This window comes from Podarcis bocagei (assembly GCF_964188305.1).
Source record: "Podarcis bocagei genome assembly, chromosome: 3".
In the NCBI taxonomy this organism is placed as follows: Eukaryota; Metazoa; Chordata; class Lepidosauria; order Squamata; family Lacertidae; genus Podarcis; species Podarcis bocagei.
The window spans coordinates 84,248,854-84,269,715 of NC_138127.1; the positions used below are offsets into that span (position 1 = coordinate 84,248,854).

A 20,862-nucleotide genomic window follows, 5' to 3' on the forward strand; every position below is an offset into this window, starting at 1 on the left:
AACTAGGAAGAGGAGAATCACCTTTGACTTTGCACTCTTGTGTACCACAGAAACAATAGCCAGAGAAGGGGACCTTCAGGTGTAGGACGCTTTGGTACGTAGTGCAAGTCAATGGCTGGGGTCAACCTCTTCTTTTGAAATGAAAAGACTCATGGTGAATACAGTACAACCAGACACAGACCATGCCTACTCCTGAGCCTACTCTGAAACAGCAACGGCAGGAAAGAAAGCTTGCTTCCCCACCGGTGTTGTGTCTGCATGATGTACACAAACAGAAGTAAAGTTAACCCTCCACCCATATGGGGCTTGTCTCAGACACGTACAGAATTTTCAGCTGGTCATAAGTGCAATTCTGTGGCTTTTGCTGAGCAGAAGGCATGCAACATCCATTCTCGTTCACTATTCATGATTGACAGGTTGCTCCTGATACAAACCACTCAGGGATGGCGCCAAGGGGTCAGCATAGTTAGGCATCTGCTGAGGACCCATATCCCCCAGATGGGCCCCACTGACAAGAGCCCCTTGCACTTGCTATAGCAAGGGAGTAAATTCAGTGAAGAACAGGATGGAGCCCCATGTGACCGTCTTGCCCAAGAATTTGCGGCTGACACCGAAAGCACTGATAATAACCTGAACAATTTGGACATGTTTTGAGACTGATGCTGTGTGCATCGGGGGATGATGTTATCTGCGTGAGCATTCATGAAGGGACATTCAAGATAGGGACATTGTTCCGTGCTTCCTTCAGCCAAGACGCAAGATCAGGAAGGACCGAAGAGCAGAGTACTGCTCGTAACTGCTCTACAAATACAGAATTCATTGCCTAAGCCACACACAACCTGTGTTTTCCGGAAAATAGTGAGGTCTCACCTACACTGCCAGCCTTTTTATCGGCGTACTTTTGGCTGAGTAAATATATTTGCCTGAAATGACTGCATTGGTTGATACTGATTGAACTTCTGGTTGCTTCTTTTCAAAAGTTTGATTTTGAATTAAACTTTAATTTTAGTGACATTTTATCTTGCTTTAGAATGAAAATTGTCTTGCATGTTTTTTTAAAAGGGAAGAGGGAAGGATGCTCTGTGTGTGTGTGTGTGTGTGTGTGTGTGTGTGTGTGTGTAATGCAGAGGATTGGATCTAGACTTAGCACCCTATGGGGGTGGGAATTGGTTGGATTCCCATTCCCCCTGCAGCTCCCAACACCGCTTTCCACATGTTTCCAGGGTTTGGGAAGCCCTCCACAACTGAACAGAGCAGCATTCCCAATCTGGTGCTCTCCAGGTTTTTGGAACTGCAACTCCCATCATCCCTGACCACAAGCCATGTGGGTAGCAGGTGCTGATGGGAGTTACAGTCCAAAACATCTGAAGGGCACCTGGTTGGGAAAAGCTGGTGTGGGCGGTGGCACTGGGGGCTACAGGGAGAAGGGGAGATATCAGCAAAAGCCACCTCTCCTCTGTTGGTGAGACCCCTCCATTGGATCAAAAGCCTTTTTTTTTCTGCAGAAGCCAAAGGCTGGATCCAAGTTAGTATAAAGAAATCCAAAGATACCAGCTGTTGCATGGCTGTTGTTAGATCAGGGCCAGTGCACAACATGGGGAAGACATGGCGGAAGCAATAAGCCTCTGGGTACCTGTTGCTAGGATTCAGAAGTGGGGAGAGTGCTATTGGGTTCAGTTCCCACTTGTGTGTTTCCCAAAGGAAACACTCCGTGAGAGCAGGGTGTTGGACGAGAGCTCTTCTTATGTTCTTAAACAAAAATTGAGCATGGTTCTTATCTCAGGAGGGCTGTAATTCGGGGAGGATTTTTGCAGGCCAAACAAGCAGATGAGGAGAGGAAGCTGTCTGAAAATCTCCAGCCAGGCAACCCATATAATCTCCCCTGCTCTGTTTACTGAGAGTCCCATATAATATCTCCTGCTCTGTTTACTGAGAGTCCCATATAATCTCTCCTGCTCTGTTTAGGTACTGAGAGTCTGATATCCTGAGGGGGTGGGGAGGGAGTTTCTGATAAGGACTCATCAGCTGTGCCTTCAACCAATCTTGCAGTGAATTGAGTGCTTCAACTCACCGCCTCACAAAACTTCAAGAGGCTTCTAAGCAGGAAGAGAGTGCTCCAAACCCAATTTGACACACAAAGAGATTACAGAAGTGATCTTTTTTATAAAAAAAAGAAGGAAAATCACTTGTAAAAGCTGACAGTGCAAGCTGTCAAGAGACCTGATTAAAATGACAACTCAGTAATCTGCTAGGCGCTGGGAAGCTCCCGTGTTTTTTTAAGCACTGCTGCTTTGGCGTGATCCTGCCCCGAACGCAAGCAGCAGCGAGGCCTGTCAGCGTAATGAGGTTATTACTGCCTGTATCTTATTTCCACAGGAGGAGAGGGACTCAGGAAGCTCAGTCATGATCTTGACATTCAGAAAGGAGGAGAGTGCTAATTTCTTGCTGACTAAGGGCCCCTCCAGACTGCTGCGTTTTGGTGGATATATCCTTCAACAAGTTATGGGCGCAATAATAGTATATTGACCTTGACAAGGAGCTAATAGCACTGCCGGCCGACTGGGGAGGTGCCCTCTCAGGGATGCTGTGACACCAAGCCAGGGTGGAGACATGTGATTTTTGTGAGGGCCCCACCCCGGAAACTTTACCCTTGGTGGAGGCCAACCTATCTAACTCCTAGGTATGCTCCTAGCACTGAGTGGTGGATTTATATTGGACCATGCCATATTTTTGGGGAAAATATTTGTGACAAAGTGACTGATGTGAAAAGCCTGAGTTTTCCATCACAATTTCTTGCTTTATTTTAAAATGAACCCTTTGCTCCTAGGTAATCTAAGTAAACTAGGCCAATGGAGATGTTCAACAAAGCATGTTGAAAAGGAGTCAAGCTTCCAACAATCCTCTGCCTCACAGATGTGTAGCCCAGATGTTGTTGGACTTCAGTTCCCATCAGCCCCATGGTTAGCTGTAATCCAGAAACATCTGGAAGGAAGCAGGTTCCCCGAACCAGCTCTGTTTTAACTCACCTTTGGCCGGTGCTGTTACACAGCATCCAAGAAGTGTAGGTCACCATTATATTATTATTATTATCATCATCATCATCATTATTAACAACAACAACAGATCCGAGCAAAGAACTTGTAAATAAAAGGATACATCCCCAGGATAACTGCTTCAAGGCATTTGATAGGTAAAGATTCCCTGGTCATTTCTTTTGCCGATTCCATTAACCTACGAAAGCAGGGGAGGAAAAAGAAAACAAATCATTTATACAAATGCTGGACCCAGAATCACTGTGCCTGAAATCCACGGCCATGTACTATAGTCACTCAGAGAAAGCAACTGATGTTTTCACACAGGGAAGCTGCACACAGACTTTTTATTTCAGAAGAAAACAATGTTAAGAACTGCTTGATCCGGCACTGATGATTTCACGACTAAACAAACCTAACTGAGTTGTGGAGGAGTCTTGTGGAGCGGGCAGCCTGTTTTATACTGCTTTATTAATTCCTCACCATGACTTAGTTCCACATAAGTAACTGGAGTTGTGAAACTGACCATATTGGCTTGCCAGGGGAAGGATGGCAGCTCAGTGGCGGAGCATTGCTTTGCATGCAGAATGCCCCAGTTTCAGTCCCCAACATCTCCCAACAGGACTGGGAGAGAACCCTGTCTGAAACCCTGCAAGCCAGGGGTGAAGAACCCCCAGGTCTGTGGGCCAAATGTGGCCCTCCAATCCTCTCTTTTTGGCCCTCTGAACTCTCCCCAGGCCAGCCCCCTCACCGGCGCTGCTTTGCACCCTGAGTGCTTTTGCCTGGCCGAGATGTATCCCTGAATTCCGATGACGCCTCTTGCTTATCTGGATGAATTAGGTGGGGTGGGTGCGTGTTTAGAGGCTAGCCTACTGTGCAAAGCTTTAGCCAATAGTCATTGTGTTATGTACTGAGCTGAATCCTAGAAAAATAGGATCCAGAATGCAGCAGTCTGATTGGTCTGCAGGAGCCACCCAATCCAGCTCCAGGTGGAAGTCAATCAGCAACCTGATTGGCCTGCAGGAGCAGCCAATCAGGCTGCTGGATGAAGTGAATCAGCAACATGATTGGCCTACAGGAGCAGCCAATCAGGCTTCTGGAGGAAGTGAATCCGCAACCTGATTGGCCTACAGGAGCAGCCCGGAATTAGCCAATCACGCGGGGCCCATTGTGTAAATAATGTCTATATAGCAGACGTTTTGGGGAAAGTTTCATTCATTGCTACCACGAGCTGAATAAAGAGCATGAAATTCACACTCAGCTCTGAGTATATTTCACATTGGCACACTGTCTGGCAATCTTCTGGGCCTTTCTCAGTGTGGCAAGTGACTTTTCGCAGGGTGCACCCTTGTAGTCCACAAGAGCCTCGCACTTTGCAGCAATAACAAGTTCCCTGTCTTCAAACCAGTTGGGGATCTGTTGATCTCTTTGGCCAAAGGAGGACATAGCTGTGTTGCAAGGGTTACATTTGCACTCCTTGCTCTGCCCAGGCTGCCCAGAAAGTAATGCAGACCTTGGGCTGCAAAAAACATTCAGGTGTAGACAGTATCAGGCTGGCTAGACCATTTCCTATGTTTCACCCCTTTCTGGTCTAGTCAGTTTCATTCCTAATAGAGACTTTCTCCTGACAGCTTGTAGCACACCAGAACTCCTGCGGATAAGCAAATTTCAGACACAATAAAAGTTAGAACAATTCCCAAAGTGTTCCAGTTGCAGCATTAGAAGGGCTTTTCCCAGCAAGGTTCTTCTTATACTCATATGTTAATTATAGCCCTGCAATTCTGACTTGACATCTCTGTGGGTTGCCTGCTGAACCTTGTCTGCTTCCAGATGGGCAGTTTCCTAGCGCTCATAAACATTGCTCTTTCACTGCAAGCTGAATTACAATTGACTTTCTCCACATTACACTTCTGGTGTATGTTCATCCCGCTGGATTCCATTCACACCAGTGGCTGTAGCATAGTTGCTGTAGCGCAGGAAGGAACACTCCCATTCACCTGAGGGCCACTTTCCAGGCATAAAATAGCAATTCCCTCTTTTCATAGCATCATAGAACTGTAAAGTTGGAAAGCGCCCTGAGGGTCACCCCCTGCAATGCAGGAATCTCAGCTAAAGCATCCATGACAGATGGCCATCCAACCTCTGTTTAAAAACCTCCAAGGAAGGAGTGTTCCATTGCCAAACAGCGCTTATTGCGTGGCGAGTTCCCGCCCCCCCACCAGGATAAATAAAGACACGAGACACCATAGTTTAAGGTTAAATGGGCAAATTAGGCCACAACTTTATTGAATTCAGGAATGAGAGGCATTGGCTTAGGCATTGGTCCTAACGACTATCCGGCTCCAGCCCATTTGCTGGAGACACGGGGAAGGGTTAACACTATATCGGGGGGAGTCTCCCGCCGAGGCACGTCGACTAGGAGCTCCCCCGGGTCACCGCTCGGGGGCGTGCCTTTGGCCCACACCTCCATAGGCTTCGGACAGGGCCACGCCCCCCGGAGTCCTTTAACGGACCACCCTTCGCTCACTGGGGGGAGGTGATGGCGTTCCTCCCCACACACACACACATCCTCTTAACCCCTTCTTACCAATGCCTACCGCCACACGAGCAATCGCTCACCGCCAATACTCTCATGCCTGAAACCAATCCCTTACCCCCTTTGCTATATCAGTAAGCCACATGTCATTTCCCGCATCTGAAAGATGCATGCCATCAAGCCAAATATCATTTCCCGCATCCAAAAGATGCACGCCATCAAGCCAGTAGAGGGCCTCGCAGTTGCCCAGGTGGTCAATGACCCACCCACCCAGGGCTGCCACTCTACGCACCACCGCCCGATCCAAGGCTTTCCTAGCCCTATTTGTGGCTATCGGGCACCTGCTCTCTCTCCAAACCCGGCTTTCCATCAACAAGGCCCCAAGAATGTGAGCCCCCTCTGTGCCGGCCCTAAATAGGGCAGACACGGCCGGGATTCCCCTGCTCTTGCGGGGGCTGAAACCAGCCCCCGCTCACGTGGGGGGTGGGCGTGAAGCCCGCAACCCCACCTCCTGGGCAGGCCGGAAGTGGCTCTGTCAGAAAGTTCTTCCTGAGGTTTAGCCAGAATCTCCTTTATTCTAACTTCAAGCCATTGGTTTGGGTCCTCCCTCCAGAGCAGTTGAAACCAAGCTTGCTCCATTTTCCAGATGACAGCCCTTTAGATCATGGGTAGGCAAATTAAGGCCTGGGGGCCAAATCCGGCCCCATCGCCTTCTCAATCCAGCCCGCAGACGGTCTGGGAATCAGTGTGTTTTTACATGAGTAGAATGTGTCCTTCTATTTAAAATGCATCTCTGGGTTATTTGTGGGGCATAGGAATTCGTTCATTTTTTCCCCTTCAAAATATAGTCCGGCCACCCCAGAAGGTCTGAGGGACAGTGGACCGGCCTCCTGCTGAAAAAGTTTGCTGACCCCTGCCTTTAGATATTTGAAGAGGCCTGTCATAGCTGCTCTCAGTTTCCTCTTTACCAGGCTAAACATACCCAATTCCCTCAACCATTCCTCATAAGGCATGCTTTAGGCGTATAAGGTAAAGGGTAAAGGGACCCCTGACCATTAGGTCCAGTCGTGACCGACTCTGGGGTTGCGGCGCTCATATCGCTTTATTGACCAAGGGAGCCGGCGTACAGCTTCCGGGTCATGTGGCCAGCATGACTATGCCACTTCTGGCAAACCAGAGCAGTGCACGGAAATGCTGTTTACCTTCTCGCCGGAGCGGTACCTATTTATCTACTTGCACTTTGACGTGCTTTCGAACTGCTAGGTTGGCAGGAGCAGGGACTGAAGAACGGAAGCTCACCCTATCATGGGGATTCGAACCACCGACCTTCTGATCTGCAAGTCCTAGGCTCTGTGGTTTAACCCGCAGCGCCACCCGCGGCGTATAGCAAGCCCTATACTAACAAAAGTCACGGCAGTAAACAATTGAGTCCCCAAACAGGACATCTCAGAGAAGCTCCCTGTAAAAGTAGATGGGTGGAGTTGGAGAATAAGCCTTGTTTTAGTTATCACACTAGCCCAGTCTAGACAGTAATGTGTTTTTTGTTCACAGAAGCTTCAGATGTGGCAAGGATGCATGAGGAACAGGAAGCACAAGTACCTGTCCGTGTGCTTCTCCAGTTCACTCAAAAAAAAGGCATGTCTGCATCTCCCCTGCAGGGAGACAGAGAATCTACTCTCCCCCCCCCCATTCCATCTGTCATCACAGCCAAAGCTGCTTACAGACACAGCTTCAGCGTTTTTCAAGGTCCCCATTCTGAGCACTGCCACAGGCACTGGCTCACCACATTCACAACAATTCCTATTCATAGATCAGGGATCACACTATGGAAATGCAGCAGCTAAAACACAGACAAGCAGCCTGCTGTGCTGGGAGGAGCTGGCACAAGCAAGCCCCCCAAGTAACACTGAACAATATGTCTCCTACAATTGTCTTCCAGCCAGTCCCGTCTGAGACTTATCAAAATGTCAAAATAAGTGGTGGACCCTGCAGAGCTGAGACATCTGCACTGCTGTGTCTTATGGAATGTTCCACCATATAAACAAAATTATTAATTATTATTATTACTATTATTTGCCTTTATTATTTATTTAGCTATTAAATTTGTGACCCCCCCCCCTCATATCTGAAGATCACAGGGAGGTTCGCAACTTAAAAATACAAAATAAGAACACAAAATACATAAGACAAAAACAAGGACAAGGACAAAACAAACCACCGCTGCTGCCACCACAATCACATTTAAAAGACCACTGAATGTTCATAGATGATGGGGCTGTAGTCCAACTACATCTGCAGAGACACAGTTTCCCAGTCAGGTTCTATTTTATATTATACAGTTTTACTATATATTAGTTTGGTGCCCAGGTAGTCCTTTGATCTAACCCAGCTTAGTAGAAATACTATGTACTTAGTAGAAATACTATGAGAGGTGGAAGTTTAAAGCTCTTCTATTACACCAGTTGGGAGGAAGCAGAGGCTAGTTGTCAATCAGCTTCCTGCCTGGGTAAAGACATATGAGGAAGGATAAATAATAGTTGACCTTCTGGATCTCCACAGGAAGCTTCAGAGCCCCCTGCTTTGAGAACTTCTGACACCAGGCTCAGAAGCAGCAGGCTATGTGCATGCAAAGCCATGTGCAGCAATCTCCTTGCTAGCTGGGAAAAAGGAGCGCATCTTGGCAGCTTTTCAATACAGGGTTTTACAAGATGGTAATTATTATCCCCGCTTCCTGAAGCCATCAGGGTGGGCAGAATATTAATGGTTTCAGTGCCTGACAGTCTTCACCAGCTGAGCAGAGCAAACGCAAGCAGCAACTCATCCTCCTCTTATTGTCGAAATACCAAAGTCATGTTTTAATGTATGCCCCATTTCCAATGCAAGACCTCACTTATCAGGATCCTCCGCTCACCAACATACTGAAGGCAGATATTTAAAATCCAAGACGCCGGGCATTTTGCTAGCTTAATTTAAGTAGACACATGTTGTCTGTCAGGCCGCACAATACTTGCACAATTATTGATTGATTGATTGATTGATTGATTGATTTACTTAATTTATATCTCACCCTTCCTCCCCCAAAAAACCCAGGGTGGCATGAAGATCCACAATTTAAAAAGCAAAAGCAAAACCATTCGAAAAAATGGTTAAACACTTTTATATGGTATGATATAATACCCTGCTGCCACACTTTTGGGTTGTCAGTAATGAAAAGATATATATTTTTAAGTTCAAAGCTTCTAAAAGCAATTGCAGTTAGAAACATATCAGAGCAATTAGTTAAAAACGTTGTAGAAGCAATTAAAAGCATTATTCCATCCAGTGATCTGGGGTTGTTACTGAAGTCAGGAGAACAAAAGCTTGCCACTCGTTACACAAGGAAGACTGTTCTGCCCCATTGTGGGATCATTGACCCAGCAACAGAGTTGCATTCTAAGGCCAAAAAACAGCGGCACTGTGGAAGGGAAATACAGGGGAGTACAGCTCTCGACTTTTTTCAGGATAGGAGCAGTGATGTCATTGGCCGTAGCACCAGGGTAATTAATGGACCCTTCTTGCTCTGGCAAATGAATGGGGCCTCCAAGATTATTTGTGACAGATTAGTATAGAGGAGGCCAGAGAAAGAGAAAAATAATCAAGGAAAGGCTGGATTCTTCTTTCTGTTCCTTGATGGGGCTCCCTTTCCTACTTCTCCCTAGCAGTTTAAATGGTAACCCTTCTTTGCAAGATGGTTTGCATTTCCAATCAAAAGCTAAAGAGGTTGGAATTCAGCAGATGGGGATCTTTTGTTTAAACCTTGTCTTGATGTGTTTTTCAAGATGAGCCTACAGGTTGTAGTTACAGCGAACTATTACGCAGAGTAGACCTAGTGAAATTAACAGACCTAAGTAAGTCACGACAGTAAGAGCTGTTCGACGACAGTAAGAGCTGTTCGACAGTGGAATTTGCTGCCAAGGAGTGTGGTGGAGTCTCCCTCTTTGGAGGTCTTTAAGCAGAGGCTTGACAACCATATGTCAGGAGTGCTCTGATGGTGTTTCCTGCTTGGCAGGGGGTTGGACTCGATGGCCCTTGTGGTCTCTTCCAACTCTATGATTCTATGATTCTATACATTGAATGTAATCCTAGGCAAGTAAACACTGCTGAGTTCATTGGAGCTTACTCCTAGGAAGTCCTGGATATGATGGCATATCATGCTGATCTAACAAACTAGGTATTATGCCAGGCATAGGCAAACTCGGCCCTCCAGATGTTGAGACTACAATTCCCATCATCCCTGATCACTGGTCCTGTTAGCTAGGGATGGTGGGAGTTGTAGTCCCAAAACATCTGGAGGACCGAGTTTGCCTATGCCTGTATTATGCTATTATGCTAGTGCTCATTGATAGGTGTGGGTGTGGAACAAAAGCCATGTTTTTGTCTCTCCTTGAGAGCAGGGCTATGGGGCTGTCATGATAAGCTCCTACACTTCAAAACTTACTAATACACCACTAGTCATAACCGACAACTGGCTGCTGCTGCAGATGAGCCATATAATGCAGTCTTTGGGGCAATTCACGCAATGACGTATCACATAGTGTTGGTCCACGATGAAGCAACTACAAGCTGGCATTTTTTGGCTAGGCAACTGGCCTTGTCACTGGCACAGACCTGAGCTAAGGTTGTAACTTTCCACTTCCGGCCTCTGTTCACATGGCCAAAGTTTCTGAGTGGCTGGAAACAGTTGTTGGAGAGGAGAGGGCTCTTGGGCATCCTGCTTGCAGGTTTCCCATAGGAATCTGGCTGGCCATTGTGAGAACAGCATGCTGGACTAAATGGCCCATTGGCTTGGTCCAACAGGCTCGCCTTATGTCGAGCATTCTATCCTGTTTTATCCATGCAGACAAGTTACCCAACCTTAGGAGCTCTCTTTAAAAATAAAATAACCCAAGCCCACCAGAGCATCCAGCACCCCCAATGAATCCAATTGATACTTACCCACTTAGAGGTCTTGATTTCCTAATTTCAAAAAATTGAGTCCCTGTGTGATTGTATCTGGGTTTCATTGGTTAAGGCAAAGTAACTGCATAACAGGGAGGAGAAATCAATTGGTTTGAGCAAGTGATATGACCATCATCACTTCTAAAAATGCATACCATCTATTAAAAGTTATTACCTCCAAATTAATCACAGATTTAAAAAGATGTTTTTGACAATGAATGTGGGGCTATCTTTGAAGGTGACTCAGAAACTGCTATTAATCCAGAACGCGGCTGCTAGACTGGTGACTGGGAGCAGCTGCTGGGACCATATAACGCCAGTCTTAAGAGATCTACACTGGCTCCTGGTATGTTTCTGAGCACAATTCAAAGTGTTGGTGCTGACCTTTAAAGCCCTAAATGGCCTCAGCCCTATACACCTGAAGGAGCGTCTCCATCTTCATTGTTCAGCCCAGACACTGAGGTCCAGCTCTGAGGGCCTTCTGGTGGTTCCCTCGCTGTGGCCAACACAGTGGTTTATTTTTGGCAGTGTTTTAAATCACTTTCTGACTCAGAGTTGCAGCTTAATAGCCAGACACAGGATGGCCACTTAATAGCCCAATGGGAACATCTGTTTCCAGCATGGAGAGCTGAACTGTAATGGAGCGATGTGTCAGAAAGGAAGCAAAGCATCAGCTTAATTTGGTGTTTTAGATGCGTGGGAAACTGGAGAAGCGGCTCTGCTTTAGAGTGGGTTTTTTGTAAACCTCAGGAGGTTTAGAATGGTCAATTTTTTAAAAGCTGGTCAGGTTCCTTGCAATGTCAAACAAAGTTCACTCAGATTTCAAGACATCCTTAATGCTTTGCATACTTAAAGCACACTTCTCCCCCTCCAATCCATACTGCTAGTCTGAATTGCAGGCAATTATCTGGGAAAGGGCTGTAGCCTTGGGGGTAGAGCATCTGCCTTGTATGCAGATCCCCAGCATCTCCAGGTAAAGCTGGGAAAGATGCCCTCCCTGAAACCCTGGAGAGCTACTGCCAGTCAGGGTAGGTAATACTGAGATAGATTGGGCACATCCACACGGTACATTTAAAGCACATGCCTTCCCCCAAAGAATCCTGGGAACTGTAGTTTTCTTCTCACTCAGCTGCAATTCGCCACACCCTTAACAAACTACAGCGCCATGGTCTGTAAATGTATGGTGTGGGTTTCTCCGTAGGTGAAAACTCAGCTTCCTTCTTACAGGACTCCAATTGGCTAAACCATATCATTTCCTCTCTTTCCAGGCTGTGAACCGCTCATGGCACTGCTCATGTACAAGAGGATAGCACTAGTAGGCATGGGGAAAACCCAAAATTTGCAAAACAGCACCTAAGAGAGGAGGGAACCCAAGAAGCAGCTCAAGGAGTACTGAGTACTGAGCATGCTCAGTAGCCACAGGCGCTTCAGGTTACAGACCCTTCTAACCCAGAAATAGTACCTCAGGTTAAGAACATTGCTTCAGGATGAGAACAGAAATCATGCAGTGGCAGTGCAGCAGCAGTGGGAGGCCCCATTAGCTAAAGTGGTGCTTCAGGTTAAGAACAGTTTCAGGTTAAGAACGGACCTCCAGAATGAATTAAGTTCTTAACCCGAGGTACCACTGTAGTGCTGATTTGGGGTGTAGGGGAACGGCAACATTTTGTTGCAGATCTCACTTGTTCCATCTAATGATCTACCCCACCAAGCTCCTAAGGCTTCACAGGCCCCTTCAGCTCAATACAGGCCGCTCTGGCCTTTCAAAGGTATGGACACCACCTTCTCTTCCTCAGCAGCAATTCATCACCACAAAGATGTGAAAATTCTCTTCCCAATGACCTTGGAAGCGGAGTTCACAAAGGACATTTTCAATCGATTGGATGCTAAATCTCCCTCTTCAATTACATCCTCATCAGTGTCAGCACAAGCTAATTGCCTGGCCCTCAAGACCCAGCGAAGCAGGCCAAAGCTTAGGTAGCCTCACAAATCTTCCCTAGTGCCGGGGAAAGGCAGCAAAGAGAATTTTACCCCTCCTTCGCTTTCCATTCTCATGTCACATTTTACCCTTTTCCCTCCCTCCCTCCATGCATTCACTCAACAGCTCAATAGAAAAGCTTAACATTGCAGTTTTGGGTCTCCAAAACATATATATATATTTAAAAAAAGGATACTGCAGCATCTTCATGTAATTCTGTATTGCCTGAAGCCACTCAGGGATGGTCATGGAAGCCCTGTAGCTTGGCAAGGATGGCATTAAAGGCTGTGAAGGAGGAGAGAGAGAAATGTTGAGAGGTTGTTGCTTATTCAAGCAGGAAGGGGGCAGAGCAGAAATCACCTCAGGATGACAGTGTTCTGCTTACACCAGAGGTCCGGTTATGGGGTGGCTCAAGCCCTGGGTCTTTTGTGCAGTGGCCCCACATCTCTTGACTCTTCGCTTCCCTGCTTTTTACCATTATTTGTTTTTTTGATTTATATTTATATGGATAGGTATATGCAAGTACATTGAAAATGCAAGTACTGACATGGAAAGAAGCACACAAAAATTGCAGAGTTTAGACAGGATACAGCAAATTGCAAGTAAACTTTAAATAATGATTTGTATAATCCAGAATACCAATAACCATGGACAAAAAATTAAAAGGGGGGGGCAAAGAAAAATAAACCAGAATACTTAATAAAGTTAATAGGGGGGGAGGTATTGGTTGGGCCCTTTGATTTATAAATGTATACATTTATGATATTTTGTTGAAGAAGTATCATATTCATTTCTTCTCATAAAATTGCAAAAGGTGTCTTGTCTAACTAACCATCTCTCTGACTACTGCTCCAAAGTTCTGTAAACATTTTCCATTCTTCCTCAAATGCTCTCTTTCTTATTTTTTTTTTAAAGCTTTGCCAACAGGATTACTGGCCTTCATCAATGCCAGGAAGACCCTAGCCACCTACTCTCAAATTTCCACCAAGACACACTTCTATTTATGCAGATACATGGCTCCTGAGCCTCATGTCCCAACTGGCCAGCAGCATCGCTGGTTTACGCTAAGGAAGTTCATGCAGCCTGACCCTATCTAGGCATCTAGGACAGGCTTCCTCAACCTCAGCCCTCCAGATGTTTTGAGACTACATTTCCCATCATCCCTGACCGCTGGTCATGCTAGCTAGGGATCATGGGAGTTGTAGGCCAAAAACATCTGGAGGGCCGAGGTTGAGGAAGCCTGGTCTAGGGCCTTGTAGATGTTGCAGGACTCCCCCCATCCCCAGTTAATATGGTCAAAGGTCACAGATGATAGGAGCTGGAGTCCAACCACATCAGGAGGGCCACAGATTCTTCACCCCTGGCTTATAGCAAGTGCATAAGTGACAGGAGCCAGCCAGCAATAAATCATATGGAATAAGCAAAGTTAACTCTTTATTAGAAGCATAGTCTGCCAGGCCCAATGAGCACAGCAATTCTTCTTTGGTAGGTCTTGCCCCTATGAGGCAGTGGAGACTGAGGATCCCTACCTTCCTACAACTGTCGAAGTCTCAGCCTCTCCCAGGTCCTTCCCAAGCAATCTGAGACTACGCTGGGATGTCTGCTTCTGCTTCTCTCACTTCATGCCTCTCCTGGTCCTGGGAGACCAGGGAGGGGGAAGCTTCTTCACCACCCTGACTCATCTCTGCCTCTTGGCTTCCCTCATCCCTCTCTCCTGCTGCAGCTTCCAATTCAGAACTTCTCTTTACCTGAGACTCTCCCTTCTCACTGAGGCCTGTTACCTCTCCAGCTTCCTCCTCCTAGTTTGCTCCCTCTTCTCCCTCTGAGCACTCATCGTCATCCCACCACCAATCCCCAGGTCCGGGGGCCTTCTTCCCTTTGGGGTTCCCCCGCCTCCCACCATTCCTCTCTCTTTCCAGCCAGTTCATGACAACAGGATTGGGCAGTCTTGGGCAGAATGTACACACATTAAGTGCTACAAAGAGCCAACTTCTCCAGGCTGTTTGGTCTTCATTCCAGCATCAGGCCAGCTCTGCCAAATCAACTGTTTTCTTAGTTTGGCCTTGCAATGCACAGAAGATAGTTCCCCATCACTCAGCACTACTCCCTGAGCCATACTTTCCCCAGAATATTCACCGCAGCTGTTTGTGGCACTGTCAAAGGGAGCTGGTTATGATGCCACATGTCACTCTTCTGTGCCAGCAATTGACAAACGGACATGGACACATGCCTTCAGCAGCCGGACTGCTGGCATATGTGACAGGAGCCAGTGACCAGATGCTGAGATGTCTGAAACACAAACAAGCTTCCTTTGCCATGAGAATCTCGTGCTTGGTTTATGAACAACTTTTTAAAGAAGTTTACCATTTAGAGCTGCATAACAGATTTACAAAAGAATGCCAAGCACCCGCTCTTAACAATCTGATGTCGGCAGTCAGGGATTCCAGTACTGTCACAGCTCTGGATAGTGCTTCAAAATGGGACACCGATTTCCAAAAATGTGGAATATTGCCGCAGCCCTTTGATGCTGCTCTTCTGTTCCCCCAGGGTGCTAGATTTTGTTTAAGGAAATTATAACTTATTTATTTGTGTTTATTGCATTTTGCATACCACCTTTTCTACAAGATGATTAAGGTGATATAGCATAGCTATAGCTCCTCCTCCCCATTTTTCCCTCACAACAACCCTAGGAAATAAGTTAGGCTGAAAGGCAGTGATTGGCCCAGTGAGTCGGGGTTTGAACCCTGGTCTCTCAGGTCCTATTCCAACACTTGTAACCATTACACCACACCGGCTCATTAAGGAAGAAAAGGTCACCTACTAGTCAGAGCAGACCGGAGCAGGAAACCTGGGGCCCTCCATATTTATTTCTTCTGGACTCCCACTCCCATGAGCCCGAGTCAGCAAGGGATGATGGGAGCTGTAGGTGAACAACACCTAGAGGACCACAAGCCCTCAACTGAATTCACCAGTACTGGAGTACTGGATCTTGAAAGTATTACAGATTGTTTTTTCTCCCACCCCCCATGAGCAAAGTTTGATGGTGGGAGACTGTGCCCACCTGTCAATCACCTGACATCACAATAAATAATCTGATCCGGGATGTGGCAGATTTCCACACATGATGACGGAAGGGGTTAATTCCTAGTTTGCACTGGAATTGCCTTGCGCAGATGTGCACAGGATATTTAAAAATTAGTTGCCACCCTGAGATCTACTGTAGGATCAGGCAGTCCAGAGGGTATCAGACCAGGTTTTCAGGGTTTTTTGTTTTGTTTTGTTTTTGTATAATAGAAAAACAAATGGTCAGAGCAACTCTGTGGCACATAATAACAAAATGTCAACCTGCCCAGACGGACGACATGCTTGCTCACGACTGCTAAAACACAAGGGAGTTTAATAGGAAAGCCGTCTCAGTGCCCCACAGTATGTGGCCTTGCAGACATAACAGGTGGCTGGAAGGGCAGCTATCTCTGGAGAGTTTCCATCGCAAGTTGTCTCCATCGCCAGCTGTTTCATCAATCACCAGGCCAGCCGCAAGTCACATGGTGCAGAATTAGAATTCGGAATGGAAAAAGCTGAGGGAAGGAAGCATCTGCCTTGACCGCCTGCAATAGCAACTGGGGCGCTGGGATGCTCATTGAAACCCAAATCCCGATTCCTTTCTGGCCGAGAGGAAACAGCGTGCCTCTGACACGCTAATAAGAAAATCATCACTAATTACAGATTTAATTTGGGTGGCATATGCCAGATTCCCATACGTTGCAATTTAGCACTTACTTTGAATAAGTCCATTCACAAGGATTTCAATTGGGATCTAGCAGCTGATGAATTAAAATGGAGGGGTTGGAAATAGGGTTGCTAACCATCTTAAAAAACAAAAAAACAAAACCCAGGTCTTTCTTTCAACCCAGTGTTGCTTCTGTGCCTTTAATGGTTTGATTGTCATACATTCATAGCTGGTAACGCTTATCTGCATGATGCTTCACTCAGTGCCCTTCAAGGTGCTGTGACAGGTACAGGAGAAAGCCAGGCCGGTGGTTTTTCTGGTCAGTTGGCAACCCTAATTATCACCCTCATTTTTCAAAGCAAAGGGGAATGCTGAAATAAATACAAAACAGATTCTGGGCAGTATGGCTAAGGGACTATATTTTCATTTTGTTATTTATTTAAGGCATTTATACGTGGCTTTATATTCAGACTTTCTAAGCTGTGTACACAGAATGTTTAAAAAAAATCATACAAAGAATAAGATTAAAATTCATTCTAAAAACAGGGGTGGAAACCACTTTAAAATTCCTGCTGCATTAGGAAAGTCTTGGTCAAGGGCTTACACCTAATTAAATGTGCATAGGATTGCAGTGGTGGCAAATTCAGCCCATGCGGGTTAGTAGTGTCGGACTAGGACCTAGGAGACCAGGGTTCAAATTCCCACCTTAGGCCCAGTCCCTGCCTACCAGCCTAACCTACCTCGCAGGGTTGTTCAGGGGAAAACCATGAGGGGAAATGAGGAAAGGGAAACCATGTGTGCCACTTTGGGCTCCTGGAAGAAAAAGGTGGGATATAAATGTGATATATAAATAGATAATACCACTTCCCAAACGTTACACAGAGTTCTTAACTAATTCTGAAGCAACTTCTGGAGGCCATTTGAATGCCCTTCTCCAAACAACTTATATCGTTGGGTATGTGTGGAGGACCTTGTATAGGGCTGAAGAACCATTAATCCATCTTGAAGTACAGTCCGTCATCCTTAGTGTTGCCATGACTGCAAGCAACATCAAGCCTGCCTCTTTGCTCACCAAAGTATAGACGGTAGAGTCTATACTTTGCATGCAGAAGATCCCAGATTCAATCTCCAGCATTTCCAGTTCTAGGTGGTAGGAAAGACTCTGAGATCCTGGAGAGCCACTGCCAGTCAGGGTAGGCAAGACTAGCTAGATGATCTGGCCTAGGCAGCTTCATGTAGTACTTGTAAGTGCACAGAACAAGCTTGGAGCAGCTGGCCAGAGTGAAACAATCCAAACTGCCTGGTTTGAGGGTTTCTACATACTTCTCATTGCATCCCATCAAATCCGAAATTCAACGCAATCCTGAGCCAAGTGTCATTTTTCCTGCCAAACTGCAGCTGTTGTGCCACCTGTGATTTCATTTCATCACAAGAGCTGTTAGCAGAGAGCTGCAAACTTTCACAACTTTTCATGGAGGGAAACGACGAGACCCGACATTTCCAAATGCACAGAAAGCGATCCGTTGCTCAAAATTAAGTGCTTAGCATGGAAATGCCCAGATGACTGTCACTGTTAACCACCTCTGGCCTCCGCTCTAATGTGCAACTACAAGCATTTCCTCCAGGGATGAAAACGAACAGCTGCTGGGCTGCGTTTATAGATGTCTCAAAGGTCTACTAATGCAAGTATAACCAAGGCTGGGAATATTCTACACTATACCACAGTACTGCACGCATGCATACAAATTGGTACAAGCTTCTTCTTTTAAAGCAACTTACTAGTCCTCATGGTGCAGGAAAGGCCTGGAAACATGTGGGCACTTAGGCAAAGTCTCAAAGACCAAAGGAGGCTGAGCAAGGCATACACTGGTCCCTAGGCAAGACTTCAGTGCCCTCTTTAGAGCTGGTGGGTTGTGTCTAATGTTAGACCTACTCAGAGCAGACCCATTGGAACGCATGAGCATGCCTAATGTCCATTAATTTAATTGGGGTTTCTTTTTCCCATTTCCATGGCTACCTCACCCTATGCCTGACTTCCTTACAGTTAACCCTTTGCTTGCAAAAGAAAGAGCTACCAACCTTCAATTAGCCTGTGGGATAGCTCAGTCGGTAGAGCACGAGACTCTTAATCTCAGGGTTGTGGGTTTGAGCCCCACGTTGGACAAAAAGATTCCTGCAATTCAAGGGGTTGGACTAGATGACCCTTGTGGTCCCTTCCAACTCTACCATTCTTTGAAACCCTCACTGGGGAAAGCAGAAATGATCATGCAAATGAGTAAACACACACCCATGAACTTGATTCACACACCTGGCCAGAGCAGAGGTGGTTAACCTTTGGCCCGCCAAGTGCTGCATGGGACTCCGTGTCCCATCATCCCTGACCATCAACCATGCTGGCTGGGGCTGGTGGAATTTCAAGTCCAACAACATTGGGAGATCTGTACACTAGCCACCTGTCTGGGCTAGAGAATCTGCAGACCCTTGCCACAGAATAAGGCCCATGACAAAGGAAGCTGCAGTCATAACTTACTTTTGCAAGGTTGTCAGCATTCCTTATGGTCTCCACCATCTCTTTGCCCGACGGATGCACCTTCGCCACGTGGCCCCACATCCTCTCCCAGGTCTTCCCATCAATAGGGAAGCCACTTTTGTTGACGAGGAAAGCCACCCCTCCATCTTTGTCTTCCTCTTCCGAGCCCCCGCTGTTGGCAAGGCCAACCGTCCGGGCGTGCGAGCTCCTGGAACGGCCCCCTTTGTCTCCTTTAGGGTGGCGGGAAGCATTGGAGCTGGACCCCGTCATCGCTGAGCCTTCAAAGGGACGAGAGGCACCTCTCCAGGGCAAAGCGGGAAGAGACGGACAGCTCAGTGTCCCAACCAGGTAGCACTCCCCATCCCCTCTTCCCCCACCCCCCAAGGAATCAGGTTGGCATGAAGTTGCTTGCTAACAGCAGCCAAGCAGATCACCGGCGGGTCTCTCCTCTTGCAGGCAGAATCTATTCGAAAATAACAACAGAAGGTGCAAGACAGCACATGTTAGCATCATGGTCAGACAAAACAGCCCGTTTCCCACTAGGAGAACGAGCGAGCGAGATGCATCAGGCAGAGGCTCTCGTTGTTCTCAGCCAGAAATGGGAAACAATGGAACAGCAATAATCAAAGCAGACACTTATCGGATACACCTATGAAACAAAAGAGGAGGACCCTCCGATCCCTCTCTTCCTCAGCAGCCCCCTCAGGTTCTCTCTCACCGGAGCGCGGCAGAAGGGAAGAGGGACCCTGATCTCCCTCTAAGGACACGCATCTACACATTTATACGCACACCCTGGAATAACCCTCTGGGAACTGTCACACAAAAGGAAGCGGGAGCCTGCTGCTGCAGAGCTGGATCCCTCTCTTCCCGCATAACAGTGTCCCGGGCGATCATAAATCTGTCACCCCCACAGCGAGGCTGGATTCCACCAGATCTCCCTGCTTGTTGTGTCTGGCTACCCGGCTCCGCGCCTGGATGGAGCCTGACTTGGGGCGGGAGGCGGGGAGGAGGGCGCACCGCTAAGGCCGTCGGAACGAGGATCCGACCGAGCATCTCGGCGAGCCTCGCCGCCGTTCAGCAGTAGCATCGGCGCGCTTCGTTCTTCCGGGGCTTGCATGCGGCAAACAGCCTCGGATGGTGCAGGTAGGAAGGCTGGGTGCATGCACGCCTGCAGGCGAGCTGGCACCGGTCTCGGGATCCCGATGTGCGGGGAGGAAGGCGGACCTGTCCGCTGTGATTACTGCAAGCCCTTTTTAAAAAAGCAGGCGGTTCCTCCCTCTCTCGGCCGCCGGGCGACCCCACCCATCCTCGGGCGCCCCTCCCCGCAAAACCCGGCCCGCTTCACCTGCTCGCGCAGCGATTCATTGCACCGGAGCCTGTCCCGGCGGCTGCGGCTGATGCTGCCTCTGCAGCTGCCTCGGCCGCCCCGGCCTCAGCCCATGTTCCATGATCAAGTGTTGCTCTCTGACATGGAACCATGTTACCCGGCAGCCGCCGACGTTCCGAGCGCCCCCATTGGGCGCCGCAACAAAGAAGGGCGGGCCTCGCGGACCCGGGCAGCGGCGCGAGGAAGGCTGGCCGGGCTCCGATTGGCTGCCGCGTCGGGCGCCGAGCGAGGCCAGCCCGGGAAATCTGATCGCTCGTGCTGCGAGTCAGGCCTTCGTGTCATTTAAAAAAAAAAAATTAAGCGGGGTTCTCCCAGCAGCGCCCCTTTCAAAGTGGGTGTAAGGGTCTATAAAATGAGGTGATTTTAATCTGCTTTAGTATTTTAACTTTTAAAAAATGTTTTTGTTTTTTTAATTAGTGCTTTCAGGAATGGTTGTGAATTTCCATTTTTATATTTTGTCTTTTTCATCTTTTTGTCTTTCCCCCCCATTTTTATCTTTTATCGCTTTGGTGCTTCGTTTTTGTTTTTTAAACAAGCAGTGTATAAATTTGATGAAACGAATCCATTAAAGGAAAGGGGTGGCGGCGGCGGCGTGTCTTCTTGATTCGCTGCTGCGTATTCATAGCGATTCGAACAGATCTGAAGGCATCGCTCACCCCCCCCCCCGGATATTCCATAAGTAAAGCTGAGCGTTA

At 47.4% G+C, this 20,862-nt stretch overlaps 1 protein-coding gene across 2 annotated transcripts in view; it reads right to left on the reverse strand.

The window, feature by feature from the left end:
• The window catches only part of VASH2 (vasohibin 2), a 36,570-nt gene extending 16,291 nt beyond the window's left edge, over positions 1-20,279 (reverse strand). For both annotated transcript variants that reach the window (XM_081186098.1, XM_081186097.1), the window contains exons 1-5: positions 20,126-20,279; positions 18,781-19,243; positions 12,717-12,805; positions 10,543-10,599; positions 3,157-3,231 (exon numbers count right to left, since the gene is read on the reverse strand). In XM_081186098.1, the coding sequence (XP_081042224.1) occupies positions 3,157-3,231; positions 10,543-10,599; positions 12,717-12,805; positions 18,781-19,050 (491 nt within the window). In that variant the 5' untranslated portion in view covers positions 19,051-19,243; positions 20,126-20,279. The remainder of the gene's footprint in view (positions 1-3,156; positions 3,232-10,542; positions 10,600-12,716; positions 12,806-18,780; positions 19,244-20,125) is intronic.
• Between the last annotated feature and the right edge of the window lie 583 nt (positions 20,280-20,862).